General features: G+C 44.7%; 1 protein-coding gene across 1 annotated transcript in view; it reads left to right on the top strand.

Moving 5' to 3' along the window:
* Positions 1-8,758: 8,758 nt before the first annotated feature.
* B3GLCT (beta 3-glucosyltransferase) overlaps positions 8,759-16,191 on the top strand; it is a 124,667-nt gene continuing 117,234 nt past the window's right edge. Inside the window, exon 1 of the mRNA XM_035718567.2 lies at positions 8,759-8,949. Within this exon, the coding sequence (XP_035574460.1) occupies positions 8,877-8,949 (73 nt within the window). The 5' untranslated portion in view covers positions 8,759-8,876. The remainder of the gene's footprint in view (positions 8,950-16,191) is intronic.

Genomic DNA, 16,191 nt, shown 5'->3' with positions numbered 1-16,191 from the left:
TTTTATGCCACACCTCAGTTTTGCCCACAAAATATAAAAGAGATATGTACTCAGTGTATAATTTAATAAAATGAGTAATTTGTAGTGCTTCACTAAGCAGTAACTTGGCTTTTATGTCATTGTTGCTACTGCCTTGATTAGTGCTAAGGCAATAGCACTTCTGCCCACACTGTTTTTGTACCAGTGGTAGAAACACAGAGATAAAAGCAAATAACATTTTAGTATCATCACAAAAAGTTTTGAGAATTGAAAGAAATATTGGCCTGAGAATTGAATAAAATATTATTTAACCAGAAGTAATGCATGTAAAGCCCTTAGTAGAGTGCCTGGTATATAAGTGCTTATTAAGTGTTAGCTATTACTATTAATCCATAGATTTTGTAAGGGTATAGCTGTCATTAGTAATAGTAGTAATACTGATAATCTTCTATTTTTCCCCAACAAATACTTCCTCTGGCAGATCTCCATTTTAGTTAATTGCTTCATCTGTCTCCTGTGATCTCTTTTTCCAGCCGATGTCTGTTCACCCACAAGAACTGTACTATTGATCTGACCCTCTGTTGTACTTTCACAGTGATCTCTTCTTTTCCTGCTGCTATCACCTTGGTTAAAGAGCATGACATTGTGGACAGAATTGCCACCAAAGGCACTTCTGGCTCTTGGTATTTGACCTGCCTAAGACTCAGTTTACTACTCCATAACTTGGGAAGAAAAATAGTCCTTTTCCACACATTTTTTTGGGAAGGTTACATGAAGTAACATATTTGAAAGTTAACTAGCTGAGTGCCCACCTATAGTGTATGTTCCACAAATATTAGTTTCCCTTCCTTTATCCTTTTCTCAGGATTTTGTTTTGTTTTCTTTTTTAAAAAAGCTTTTATTTTATTTTTTTAAAGATTTTATTTATTTATTCATGATAGTCACACAGAGGGAGACAGAGAGGCAGAGACACAGGCAGAGGGAGAAGCAGGCTCCATGCATCGGGAGCCCGACGTGGGATTCGATCCCGGGTCTCCAGGATCATGCCCCGGGCCAAAGGCAGGCGCCAAACCGCTGCGCCACCCAGGGATCCCAAAAGCTTTTATTTTAAATCTAGTTAGTTAACCTACTTCATTATATTAGTTTCAGGGGTACTGCTTTGTTTTTGTAACCACTCTTGCTTCTTTTCCTTCCTCTCTCCAATTCATCCAAAATGTCACCATTGAATTACTTTTTTATAGCAGAGCTCTGTCATGAAATTAGTACACAACACACATGAACTGGGTACACATTACGTACTGGGGTTTTTGATAGCAGTTGCAGACTTAGGACAAAAGATATACCTTGAGAGCTACAGTCTTACAGTGGAGGGTTTGAAATATCTTTCGCATCTCTCCATTGTGGTCCCTGCCACACTCCACTGAAGTCAGTCTCCTTAGCATGGCATTTAAAGTCTTCTGCGCGGGATCCCTGGGTGGCGCAGCGCTTTGGCGCCTGCCTTTGGCCCAGGGCGCGATCCTGGAGACCCGGGATCGAATCCCACGTTAGGGCTCCCGGTGCATGGAGCCTGCTTCTCCCTCTGCCTGTGTCTCTGCCTCTCTCTCTCTCTCTCTCTCTGTGACTATCATAAATAAATAAAAATTAAAAAAAAATAAAATAAAGTCTTCTGCGCAGTGGCCCAAACTGGCTTCTCTCTTCCTATTTCTTATGTGCTGGCCAAACTGAACTCATCAGTCTTTGATCTCAGAGTTCTCGGCTTCCATGTTTCTGTGCCCCATGTTCTCTCTGTTGGAATGTCCTTCTCACCTCCCCTAGCTGTGAACAGCCCATCTGTTCCTTAACTCCAGTTCACCTACCCCATGTGTGAGACCTTCTCTGGTCCCCCAGGTGGAGGTGCTATCCTCTGTACACTTCTGTCCTATTTCCTTCAAATGCATCTTAGTTAGGGTACTTGTCATATTCTACATGAGCTCATGGCATTTATGCACCTTTTAGTCCTCTCAACCAGATTGTGATCTTCCCAGAATATGCATTTCTCTTCCCAACCTTAGCAGGTCATATGAGGGCCTTATATCTACAGTTATACTCTATGACATGTTTATTGATGGATAAATGAAAACAAATTTTTCTTCATTTTGTTGAATTTATTAACCAAGATCCTACACCTGGAAGTGGATATTATAAAACAAATGACTAGTTATTAGCAGCAGCACCAAAAACAGCAATACATTTCCTGTAAGCTGCTGTGCATTCATGGCCCACAGCTTCTATTCTTAAAAAAAAAGTCTTAATAAAAGCACAATATGAATATTTATTTATTTATTTATTTACTTATTTACATCCTCTTCATTTACTTTCATTACTTTCTGGTAGTTTCCAATATACAAGTCTTTCATCTCCTTGGTTAAATTCATCCCTAGGTATTTTATTCCTTATAATGCAATTGTAAATGGAATTCTTTCTTTCTCTGTCTTTTTTTTTTTTTTTTTTTTAAGATTTTATTTATTTATTCAGGAGAGACACACACAGAGAGAGAGGCAGGGACACAAGCTGCAAGAAGCCCGATGTGGGACTTGATCCCAGATCTTGGGGTCATGCCCTGGGCCAAGGGCAGACGCTTAACTGCTGAGCCACCCAGGTGTCCCTCTTTCTCTTTCTGATAGTTAATTATTAGTATATGGAAACACAACAGATTTTTGTGTACTTTGTATCCTGCAACTTTACTGAATTTGTTTTATTAGTTCTAAGTATTCTGATGAATTCTTTAGGGTTTTCTATATTTAATATCATGTCATCTGAAAATAGTGCAGATCCCACTTTTGATGGGAATGTAAACTTGTGTAGCCACTACGGAAAACAGTATGGAGGTTCCTCAAAAAAATTCAAAATGGGTGAAAGACCTAAAAGTGAGATAGGAATACATCAAAATCTTAGAGAACACAGGCAGCAACATCTTTGACCTCGGCTGCAGAACTTCTTGCTAGAGATGTCTCCAGAGTTAAGGGAAACAAAAGCAAAAAGCCCTATTGGGGCTTCATGACGATAAAGCTTTTGCACAGCAAAGGAGGCAATCAATAAAACTAAAAGGCAATCTATGGAATGGAAGAAGACATTTGCAAGTAACATATCACATAAAGGGCTAGTATCTGAAATTTATAAAGAACTTATCAAACTCAATACACAAAAAACAAAGAACCCAGTCAAGATATGAGCAGAAGGCATAAACAGACATTTCTCCAAAGAAGACACACAAATGGCCAACAGATGCGTAAGAAAGTGCTCAACATCACTCATGATCAGGGAAATACAAATCAAAACCGCACTGGTCAGAAGGGCTAAAATTAACAATTCAGGAAACAAAAGATGTTGGCAAGGATTTGGAGAAAGAGGAACCTCTTGCACGGTTGGTGGGTATGCAAACTGGTGCAGCCACTCCCTAGAACAGTATGGAATTTCCCCAAAAAGTTAAGAATAGAACCATCCTACAACCCAGGACTAGTACTACTAGATATTTGTCTGAAGGATGCAAACATAGTGCTTTGCATGGGGCACATGCACCCCAATGTTTATAGCAGCAATGTCCACAACAGCCAAACTATGGAAAGAACCCAGATGTCTATCAACAGACGAATGGATAAGGATGTGTTATATACATACAATGGAATACTGCTCAGCCATTAAAAAGAATGAAATCTTGCCATTTGAAACAACATGGATGGAACTAGAGGGTATTACACTGAGTGAAATAAGTCAGTCAAAGAAAGAGAATTACCATATGATTCCACTCATGTGGCATTTAAGAAACAAAACAGATGAACATAGGAGAAGGGAAGAAAAATTAGATACAAACAGAGAGGAAGGCAAACCACAAAAGACTCTTAACTCTAGAAAACAAACTGAAGGTTGGTGGAGGGCAAGTGGGTAGGAAGATGGGGTAACTGTGATGGCCGTAAGCAGGGCATGTGATGTAATGAGCACTAGGTATTATATGCAATTGATGAATCACTAAATTCTACCTGTGAAACTAATAATATGCTATATGTTAACCAACTTGAATTTAAATTAAATAAAAAGTAAAAATAGAACTAGGATATGATTCAGCAACTCTACTTCTGGGTATTTATCTGAAGGAAATGAGAACCAATTCAAAAAGATATCTGCACCCCAATGTTCATTCACTGCAGCATTATTTACAGTAACCAAGCTGTGGGAACAACCTGTGTCCATTGATGGATGAATGGATAAAGAAAAAAGAAATAATAAAGAAATAAAAAATAACAGTCTTACCATTTGCAATAATATGTATGGACCTGAGGGCTTTATGCTAAGTAAATAAGTAGACAGAAAAAGGCAAAAGCTGTATGATCTCTCGTATATGCAGAAAATTATATATATATAATATATATATAATATATATATAGGGGATGGAAGATAGGAGATATGGATGAATTATATGTTTGTTTTTAGTTTAAATAGTGTAATAATAGTTTAAATAGTGTAATAATAAAAAAGAATCATCACAGAGGGGAGATAAAATATAAATTGCTTTATTTTTTTATCTTTTAAAAGATTTTATTTATTTATTTATTTATTATTTATTTATTTATTTATTTATTTATGAGAGACACAGGGAGAGAGGCAGAGACCTAGGCAGAGAGAGAAGCAAGCTCCATACAGGGAGCCCAATGTGGGACTCAATTCCGGAACTCCAGGATCACGCTCTGGGCCAAAGGCAGATGCTTAATCACTGAGCCATCCAGGCATCCCCTTACATTGCTTTAAAAAAGAAGTCAAGTGCAGTTATTTCCTATTGCTCCTGTTGACACACCTATTAGGAGTAATTCCTGATCTTTACTGAAACAGGAGGATATGTGATTCTAGAAAGGAGAACAAAACAGTCAAGTAGATGATCTGTTTCTGATCAGAAGTTTCTAGCATATAGCTTTTTGTGTTATTGTTTTGCAGAGAAGTATTTATACCATACAGTATCTTCAAAAGTACAGAAAACGAAATGGCAATAACTTTGGATTTCTGGACTTATCCTGGGGCCTGCCAAGATGGTAACTTTTATTTCCTGGACCTAGGTTCAGGTCTGTTAGTTTCTAAGAATCCTGTAGTTAAGCCTCTTTAGGTAAAAGGACGGTTGCTTCTCTGTGCGAAGAGAAGTGCTCTCCTGAAGCCATGTGAGAGGGCCCTTAGAGAGTGGAGAGTTGAAATCTGTCTCTTAGTCTTTGCTGATAACAGAAACTTCCAAGTTGTGGGAGAGAGGTAGGAGGCTGGGAGGGGGCTGGATAAGAGTCTGCGCCGCTTCCCAGAACACCACACTTCTTTGGGCTGATTTGCTTTGTGTACGTTGTGCCTCCATCTGGGATGCCTTTCCTCTTTTTCTCAGGCCAGGAACCTTTTTCTCCTTTAAGACCTTGCACAAGTCACTTCTGCCTTACTGATGGATTCCCATGGCCACCATTCTGTTTTTCCCTCTGTATGTTCCAAAGTGTTTCCAACCACCTGTCCTGTAGCATTTATCATGGAGCAATAAAATTACTTACGAATATTAAAAAAAATTATTAAAAAATATTTATTTGAGAAATAGTGAGAGAAAGAGACGGGGAGAGACAGAGAGAGAGAGAGAGAGAGAGAGCAAGTACAGAGGGAGCTGGAGAAGCAGGCTCCCCGTTGAGCAGGGAGCCAAAGCAGGGCTTGATCCCAGGACCCTGAGATCATGACCTGAGCCAAAGGCAGACACTTAACTGAGCCACGCAGGCACATGAGGAAGATTTTTTAAAAGATTTATTTATTTGAGAGAGGGAGAGAGAGAGAATACATGCATGCAGGAGTATGGGCAGAGAGAGAGAATCTTCAAGCAAATTCCCTGTTGAGCTCGGAATCCACCCTAGCCCAACAGAGCCCAACACGGGACTCCATCCCACAACCCATGAGACCATGACCTGAGCTGAAACCAAGAGTCAGTTGCTCAATTGGATGAGCCATCTAGAAATCTCTGAACATTTTATCTCCCTAACTGGACTATGCCCAGTGCCACGTTTTATGCTTCACTGTATTGGCTCCAGAGTCTAGTAATGGATACAGCAGGTAGAAGCCATTCACTATCAATTGAATGAATGGAGTCCAGGCTTTTGGGTCTATAGTTATCGTAAGCTCAGAAACCATCTGTTTGGAGCTTGCTTATTAGATTATTTGACTATCTATGGTTTTACGCATATGTCTTTATATTCTTTCTTGGCATTTAGAAGATTCTTTTATAAATTACCAAACTGTTTTAAGTATGTTGTAATAGGCCCTCCTCCCTCAGAAGAGGGGACTCCTTGCTCCAGGGGAGGGCCATACTTTCAGGGATCAGTATGGGGCTGGCATCTGAAATCAAGATGAGTGAATCCCAGGAAGAGAGTTAAGGCTTGCTCTTTTTTCAGATCACAGTCCTAGAGTTTATGAAATTTATTTTTTCCTGTTGAGAGCTGTCCCCCTTACAGCTGGTGTTTCAGATGGCAAAGGAGGCACCGAGGTAAGCAGTTACCATGAATCCGTTAGTGTCCTCATGAGCACAGTTTGTTCTCAGAAATCCTCAACTTGTTTTTGGGAGATGGAACTCCCAGGAAGTCCATTTATCATATGACTAGAGTAAGTGAAAGGTAATCCTTTTTAAAATGTGAGTTATGGAGCTTTGTAATGTGCCATTTATCTATGTCTAGCGTGGAGCGGAAGAAGGCCAGGGCAGGTTATTACATAGAGTGTACTGTCTGTTGTCTTGAGGTCTCCATTCCCCACACCTTGTTCCAGCACACAAAATACTCTCAGGGGGTGAATTTTGATGAAAACATTGATTGAGCACTTAGAGTTGCTAGTTACCAAACATCAAGTAGGTATTTGAACACATACATGGTAAGCAAGCTGCTCAATTATTAGGCTTCTGTGTCTATTTACACATACCTTGGTTTAATATTCAATATCAATATAGGTGAGGAATAATTTTCTGGAAGAAAGCTAAACACCTTTGAAAATTGAAAATTGGAAATCTTCTAGAACTCTTTACCAGGCAGGTACATTTTGGAATATAAAAGGGATCAATGCAATCATAAATTTGAAAAGCTTCACACACACACACACACACACACACACGCACACAGGATGGATTCTTACATTTCTTTTCCCGTTTTATAAAAATAATATTGACATGTAGCCACAAAACCTGGCTGAATGGAACAAGATGGTACTATTTGCATTCACGCAAAATGGCTAACACACAAGATATTTAGTTCCTAGTTTTAGGAAAGCAGAGAGAGAAAACCCACAGTCTCCAGACTTCCTTTTTTTTTTTTTTAATTTTTATTTATTTATGATAGTCACAGAGAGAGAGAGAGAGGCAGAGACACAGGCAGAGGGAGAAGCAGGCTCCATGCACCGGGAGCCCGATGTGGGATTCGATCCCGGGTCTCCAGGATCGCGCCCTAGGCCAGAGGCAGGCGCCAAACCGCTGCGCCACCCAGGGATCCCCAGACTTCCTTTTTAAAAACACTTGCAGATGTTGTACCAAATCTGTTTGGTACAACATTTGTTGTAGCAAACGACAATACCACCCTAATGTATTCAAGGTTAAACCCCTTAATGGTCTTCACGTTTATAAGGCTCAAGACAACCTTTATTCAGCACCTGCTTTGCTGTTATCCCAACATCTTGCATTCCTACCACCTGACACTGGTCTTCACTTAATATTTAGCAAGTGGGTGAATGCTGCATGTCCATGTGAGAGACAATGGTATTGTGCTTAGCACAATCCTAGGTAAAAAGTAGGCATCCAAAAAACATGATAAAGTATGAATGAACACATGGACACAACCTGCAGGAGGTCATATCCTAATCTTAGGTAAGTGATTGGCACTGGGTTCCACATAGTTTCTGTGGGAGAGACAAGAGTCAAGGCTGGGGGGAGGCGCAAGGCAGTCAAGAACCATTAGAGGGTTCATAGTCCTTTTGTTAGTGCTCTCCTCGTGGGCGTGAGGCGCGCTTCCACACCCTCTGGCGGGGCTGGGAGCCCCTTGACAGTCCCATGGGGACAAGAGGGACCCTGCACAGGAGCTCACTCCCTTTCTCTGCATTCCAAGTTAATTAATTTTTATCAGACGTTTTGAATAAAATTACACCCTCCCTCTTCCATTATGAACACTTAAAATTACATTTATACGAAATTACATTTACACAAACTTCTATTGAAAGCCAAATTCCAGGCCTAAGCTATTGGCCAAATCCCATTAAAAAAAGAGGATATTAAGTAAATTAGTTGAGCTGATTAAAAACACCTTCATCAACGCAGAGCATGGGTGCCAACAATATTAAGCTGAATTGCTGATTTTTTTTTTTTTTAAAGCAGATGGTACATCAGCGGGGAGGAGGAGTGACTCCCGTCCCTGTCCCGTGTCCTCCACCCCCCAGGCCCTCGGTTTGGGAGGTAGGAGGGGGCCTGCGGCTGACCTCCAGGAGATCCTGGAAAGGGAGGTGCCGGAGTCAGGTGGAAGGACGGGAGGCAGAAGCCCGGGCCGAGGTGAGGGACGAGGAGGGGAGGAGGGGCGGCTGCCGGCCGAGGGGGCAGGGGCCCCGCGAGGAAGGGGCCGCGGTGCGGGCGCGGGGCAGCCGCCTCTGCCGGGTCGGGCGGTCGGGCGGCGGGAGCCCGGCGCCGCCGCGAGCCCCGCAGGACGCTCCCGATGCCGGCCGCCAGGGGGCGCGGCCGGAGCCGGCGCGGCGGAGCCCGAGGAGGGAGGAGGGAGGAGGGGAGCCGGCGGAGAAGGGTCAGCCGCGGCGGCAGGGGCGGCAGCGGCGCAGCTCCGCTCCCCGAGCGTCTCCGTCCCGGCGCCCCAGGAGGGCGCGCGGCTCCCGCCGCAGGGATGCTGCCGCCCGCCCGCCGCGGCCGCCGCCTCGCGCTCCCGGCGCTGCTCTCGCTCCTCACCTGCTCGCTGGGTAAGTAGCGGGCGGCCCGGGCGCGCACGGGAGAGGCGTCGCTTCCCGGCGCTGCCGCCCGCGTCCCGCGTCCCGCATCCCGCATTCCGCATCCCGGGGCCCGCGCCCCGCGCCCCGCGGCCGCGCGCGGACGGAGCTGCCGGGCGGCCCACCCTGCCCCGCGGGCGCCCGTGTCCCGCCGTCCCGTCCCCGCCGCGCCGGCGGCAGCGCCCTCGCGCGGCGTCCGGGAGGGGACCCGGCTCTCCGGGACCCCGGGGCGCGCCGCGCCCGCCCTCTCGCCGGCCGGGTCCCGCCGCCGCCGCCGCGGCCCCCCTCGCGGCCGCCCGCCCGCCGCCCGCCGCCCGCCGCCTCCTTCCGCCGGGAGCTGGCGGCCGGCCGAGCCGGGAGGGCGAGGCGCTCACCCCCACAGGAAGCGCTGACTTAACGTGCAACTGCGAGAAACTTTGAGAGCGCGGCCGCGGCGGCCGCCGCCCGCTCCCCGCCCCCCGCCTGCCGCCGGCGCCCCGCCCCCCGCGCCCTCCGGCGCCCCCCGCGCCCCCCGCCCCCCGCGCGGCGCCGGCCTGGAGGGAGCGGGCCCTGCGGCCGGGGCCTGGCGCTCCCCCCGCGCCGCCGCGTCGGGCAGGCGGGCCCCGCGCCCCCAGGGCTCTCCGCGATCTTCCGGCCGCGCCCGGGCTCGGGGCTCGGGGCTCGGGGCCGAGGTGCCAACTTGGCGGAGTCCTCGGCCGGGCAGGGAGGCGCGGGGCGGGGCGGGGCGGGGCGGGGCGGGTGCGCTCGCGGCGTGGGGCGGCCCCGGCTTGGGTGGCCGCGGCGGAAAACTAGAGCCGAAGCCTGGAAACCCCGCGGCCGGGCCGCCGCCGCCGGGCCCCTTTTCTGTCTGTGTTTTTTTTTTTTTTTTTTTCTTCCTTTCTCCTCACGAGCGTTTTCTCCTCTTTATCGTCACATGATGTGGCAAAAGTTTTTTTTTTCTTTTTAGGCCATTCCAATTGACATGTGTGATGAGATTTGTTCAAGTTTGAGACCGTGGGGGACCCGTGACTCCCTTTTCAGTGTTCTCGGGGTTATTTTCCTCCAACCCGGACTTCTGTGCCCCCAGTCCGTCAAAAGGCAGTAATTTCAGATTTTCAGAAATGGCAGAATGGTGCAATTTAGGAACAGACGTCGCGTTATTGCACACTGCTTTTTGGTAGCCCACCAGGCTCATTTTTATTTGGATTTAAACGCACCGAGTGAGGACGTTGTTTGCGTGCCCTTAGCATCTCGGTAGGTGCTCAGTGTGGGAAAATCGACTGAGCTTAATTGTTAATTAATTGTTCACACGCATGATTAAGTAAGCAACAGTGTAATTAAAAATTTTCGGGCACCTTGGGCACAGAAAGCTGTGATTGACGGCGAGAGCTTCTGAACTTGGAGACCTGCTTCAGTGGAAGGAAGACCGCGTCGCTGGGAGGGGGTCGGCCCTGGAAGAGGGGAGGTAGGAGGGGTGGGAAATGGGGGTGACTCTTGGTTGCCTCGGCTGGCTTGCTGCCTGGGAGCTTTGCACCTAATCCAAATGGGGTGGGTGGTAGCTGAAATTGGCGCTCTATTTATAGCATTGCGCCTTATAATGGTGCGCTGGGGCTACAATATTTGTACATAATATATTCCAGATATGGGCTGAAATACATATTTGTATTGCCATGTGCATCTCCCTCCCTCCCTCTCTCTCTCTCTCTCTCTCTCTCTCTCTCTCATTGCGCTTAAGGGAATATCTGTACTGCCCAAACTTGATAATACATTAAAGGACTGTCAGAATGAACCAAAATGTCAACACATTTTTAGAGACGTCTATTAACATTGTGAAGTTGTCAGATAAGCACAATAAATAAGACATAAAACCTATTAAAAGGTCCCTGTGAGACATTCGGCTTTGTGAACTGCCTTTCATGGGTTGGTACAGGCACGAAGCTGTATTCTTTGACGTCTGAAGTAAATCATGAGCTCAGTGGAGGGAGCTCTGCTTTGGTGGTGGTGGGGGAGCACCAAGATGTGAAAAGATGTGGTACCCGCTCTCTATATCTCCAAACCAAATATCTTAGAATACGGCTAGAACAGAGATTATGATACGGGTTCTGAGGCATGTGAACAATGTTGATTGCTTAAAAGTACTCTTAATATACCCTTATAAGTTTGACTCGGGTATGTATAGTTTTAGCTTTTTTACCACAAACTGTAGCATACCCATTGAGTTTTTGGAGGACAGTCAATATAGAAAATTTATTTTAAGCCCATATGATTATACAGACCAAATTCACTGCAACTTCAACTCTTTAAAGTCCAATGCCAGTTCTAGAATCAGATTTATTCACACCTCTACGTCAGCCACCGTGTGGCTTCTAGTGGGTTGGAGCTTGGTTTTCTATAAAACAGGAGGCATAGACTAGATAAAATACCAGAACTTTGCCATTTCTTACAGTTTTAACATACTGATTCTATTGTGGCAGAGACTGCTCTCTGCCAACTCAATAACCTGTAGTTCCTTCTTTTCCAGACTAAAAAACCTCTTAGATAATCAGGAATGTTGGGTGACTGTATTTGGAGTTAGAGCCTCCAAGGAGATAATTAAGGGTTAATGAGGCCTTAAGGGTAGGGCCCTAATCCAGCAGGACCTATGTCCTTATCCTTCTCTGAAGTGGAAGAAATGCCGGGGATGCGCGTGAACAGAGAAAGGCCATGGGAGGACACAAAAAAGAAGACTTCTACCTATAAGCCAAGGAAAGGGGACTCAGCAGAAGCCAGCCCTGTTGGCCCCTTGATCTTGGACTAATAGCTTCCAGAACTGTGAGGAATATATTTCCATTGTTTAAATCATTCAGTCTATGGTTGCTGTTAAGGCAACGCTAGCTGACAAATTCATATAGGGAGTGAGGGGAGGAAGGATGCAGGAATGTCATGGTGGTGGTAGCAGTGTGTCCAGTGAGAAAACATTTCCCAGTGGTCCTTGCAAGCCGGGGTAGCCACTGAGTTATCTGTAGAGATTTTTGGGTGGGTCTCTTGGTAAAGCTTATTAAAGGTAGCTGACCCAGTTGGGGTGCATCCTTTTTTTTTTTTGGTCTTTGTTTCATCTTCTTTCCCATTGTCTGTAAATCTGATGGCTGGAGCCATGGCGGTTATCTTGTGACCATGAGGTGACCTTGAAGACGGAAGCAAGTGGTAAGGATGGTAGAGCAGAAGGGATAGCACCACCCAGGTGCCAGATAGATGTGGGAAACCATGCCAGCCCTAGGTCACTTATTTCCGACTTCTGTTGCAAGAGATTAAGCCTCAATTGTTTAAGCCTCAATTGTTTCGGTTTTCTATTACATGCAGCAGCTAATGTATATATCTGTGAAGAAGCTCATTTGAACCAATGGTAACATAATAAGATACTCACTTTTATCGTTCTTATCCCTGTTTCTGCTCTGTATGTGTCAAGATTGAATTTGTTAGCATCTTCCAAAGTTAGGGTTGATTTTTCATTCTGGTCCAGTTCTTGCTCAGATTCTTTTCATTGCAGTGAGTTAGACATTTTAGGACACCAAGAGCCAGACCTGATCCCAGGTTATTTTGTGTGTGTGTGGTTGTTTTTTTTTTTTTTTTTTTAAACCCTGTTTATTTCTTAAGCAAATATGACTGATACAGATTTCACCCATCTGGATAGATTCTTATCCAGGTAGTCCTGGGGTCCCCAAGTTGGTATGGGTCATGGGCTTGACCCAAAGGAGTTTGCCTTTAGCCAACCTTCAAGCTCTTTATGTAGGGGCATCTGTTTCAGATAGGATAGTGGGGAGTGGGGAGGAGCTATCCCGACCCTTTTGTTAACTTGCTCTAAGGCAAACATTGTGGGCAGAGTTCTTGAGCCAAGTTCTAGTAACTGACCTCATTTGGATGACTAAGGGCCAGGTTGTTTTTTTGTTTTTGTTTGCTTTTTTTTTTTGTTTGTTTGTTTTGTTTTGCTTTGCTTTTCATTAGAAACAGGCATAATTTCTAGGCACAAAGGGATTATTTATGGGGAATTTGCAAATGTATGTTTTGCTTCTTTGTAGCATTATGGGTAATCTACCTTTGGTGTTGCCAGATTCTTGCTTTATAAAGGTATATGGGAGTGTTAATGCCATCTTTCCCAACACAAAGGAAAAATTCTAGTGAGTGTCAGGGGTTCATCAGATCTATTATTGATTGAGAGTTTCCCTTAATTCCATGTTTCAAAGCTCTATTCACTAAGCCACTCCCCAGAGAAACCCAATTCAGTGTAGGCGCTGATTTGCACTCCTAGGAAATGTTAACAGTTCAAAAATAGTATTAAAAGAAAGAACTGTAGTTGGAATTTTTTTCATTTATTCAAAAAGTGTTGAGTATCTACATGTGTTAGGCACTGGGAGTATGCAGGAAGAAGACAGATCTAGTCTAGCTTTTCCCTATTGAGCATGCAGTCTCGAGGGGAAGGTGATATTAAACACTACCAGAAACAAATTGCATTGTGCTCAGTGCCTGGCCAGGGAGTTTGGGGATACTGTGAGAATGCTTGGCAGGGAGATAAAGGGCTTTAGCCTGGAGTCTGGAATGGTGGTTCTCTACTGGGGGTTGATCTTGCCCCTCAGGGAACATTGGACAATGGCTAGAGACTTTTTGGTTGTCAGCGGGGATGATTTGGCAGGGAATGCTACTAGCATCTGGGCCTGGGGTGCTGCTGAACATCCTTCCAGTGTACAGGACAACCTCTCCTCCAAAGAATCAGAGATCTGGTCTAGTGTCACTAGTGTTGGGTTCTGGGTTGAGAAATCTTGGAGTAGGGGCTCAAGGAAGGGATCTTGGAGGAAGGGATATGGGAACTCAGACCTGAAAGAGAAGCAGAAATCAGTTAGGGGAGGACGGGCATATGCCCAGCAGGGGCAGGAGGTTTTTGCAGGAGGGATACAATAGAGAAAAGACAGGACTGGAGAGGTCCAGAGAGGGGCTGAGAAGTTTAGTAGGGTTCAGGCAATGCAGGGTCTCGAAGAGGAGCATAAGGCTCTTGGACTTTGTCCTTAGAGCAGTGGGAAGTGGCTGAAGGGCTATAATAGGACAGTGACATGATTTAACTTCCCGTTTTAGAAACTCACTCTGATTGTCCTGTAGAGAACAGGGATTAGAGGGGGCCAGTGTGGATGCGTGGGACCAGTGAGGAGGCTGCTAGAACTAACTACGCGAGAGATGATTAAGAGTCTCTGAGACACGGCGGTTGATGGGTACAGTGGGCCGAGAGAAAGGAGGGGGTCACGGATGAATCAGGCTTTTCTCATGAGCTGTGGGTGGCTACTGGTGCTGTTTACTGATACAGGCGCTAATGGAGAAGGACCAGATTTAAACATTTTTAAAAAATTGTAGTTAAGTAACCTAAAATTTCTTTTAACCATTTAGAGGTATACAGTTCAGTGGTATGAAGTACCCAGACACTGTTTCTAAAGTTTACTTTTAATTTGAGGTGAGGATGAGGAATTCAATTTGGACAAATTGAGTTTGGGGGGATGTGAGATGTTCAGGTGCCATTTCAGGTTGGCAGTTAGATTTGTGGGTCTGGAGTTCATTGGAGAGGTCGACTGCAGAGAGATTGGGAGCAATTTGAGTAGATTTTTAATTTTTTTTTAAAGAGTAGAGTCTTAATTGTCAAAATAAATCCATTTGAGCTCTTATTCAAAATTTGTGTGTACCCAAGATTTGGTAGAAGCTGGGGCAGAAAATAGTTTTTATCTGTATGATGTAAAGCTATAGGTTTTACACACACAAAAAAACGAGTAAAGGTATCATCGAATAAGATTTGAATGTATCTTAATTATAGCAATGCTATTTTCTCCTAGGGATATGACTTATTTTCACTCCTAAAAGAATATTTTATGGTCTGTAAAGGTGATATGTTTTAGTTTACATCATTGCTTGCTGTAGGATGCTCGAGGCTCTTTACACATCATGCTGAATTTATCTTCTCTAGATCCTTGAGGGTGGCTCTTCATTTATGAGGTGAGTGAAGTAAAGGAAGGTTAATGGCCAAGGCCTGTTGGAAAAATAGCCCTGTTCCCTTCCCATGAGCATCTGGCTAGTTATGCACCCCAGTGTGTCAGCACACAGGAGAATCACCTTAGTGTCTTGAAGAATTCCCTTTGTTAAGGGCCGCTTTGTTAAAATGTAGATTAGGGCATCCTAGCTCTAGATTTTTCTGACTCAAAAGATCTGAGAGGAGGCCTGTGGATTTGCATTATTGTAAGGCCCCACGTGGGTCTTGTGTGCTGGCATGCGCAGGAACCCTGCCTGGGCCACCCGAGGCCCAGGGATAAACTGGGACTCTTGCCAGATATTTCCTTATGTATCTGTACAATGTAAAGATGATTGCTGGTTGCTTTGTCTTTAAAACGAAATAAGGAGCTGTTTTGGACACAGCAAAGCGTGGATTTGAGACCTGATGTGTCCTGCTCAGATATTTCATCTCCTTGGGAAAGGAACCAGAAACCCCAGAATTCAAACTAAGCAGTCTTTCTCTGGTTCCAGCATCCTTTTGGAACTGGCAGGTTTTCAAATGCTACTGGAGGGGGTGTAGCAGGGGCAGCAGGAGTCTCAAGAACTAGAGATTAAGTCGTTAGAGCAAAGGTGTTTGGACAGTTGACAAGTTCCTAACAGCATTAGGACATCTCAGACTGTGGCTCCCATGGATTCAGTGGTACTGACAGGGAGAGCTTCTAAAACCACTTTTTGTGTTGCAGAAATAAGATACTCCAAATTTAAGCATAGATTGTATTTTTTAAAGTTAGTTTGACACCTAATTATTGAGTACTACTCTTACAGTGCAAAGGAATTATATCAAGTGCTGATTTTTTTTGTGGTTGAGTTTGTTCTGGAGTGGGTTGGGTGGCCAGGGATTCTTCTGCCCCTTACCTATGACTCAGCCTATGAAACATGCTTATGAGGGTGGTGTTTTGCATCTCTCCCCCGAACCTCTGTTTCAGTTGGCATATGGGTCTTCATAGTATTTGTTTAAATGAGATATGAACCAAAGAAGCAAAAATGACCTTTTTCTTTCTAAAATATACAATTATTTCCTATTTCTTTCTATTTTCTATTTACTGTCCTTCCTATAAGTACATTTACCCTTCGGCACAGAGAATATATTGGTCCTGGCCAAGTTTGTTTACCAAGTGAAGAAAAATTTGTATTCCAACCTCCTTTTTCCCACTGACTTTTTTTGATAAAACAGAG

Source organism: Canis lupus, chromosome 25 (genome assembly GCF_003254725.2).
Source record: "Canis lupus dingo isolate Sandy chromosome 25, ASM325472v2, whole genome shotgun sequence".
NCBI classification, from domain to species: domain Eukaryota; kingdom Metazoa; phylum Chordata; class Mammalia; order Carnivora; family Canidae; genus Canis; species Canis lupus.
Note: the sequence above shows the minus strand (reverse complement) of the source record. Positions and strands in the feature narration are given on the sequence as shown.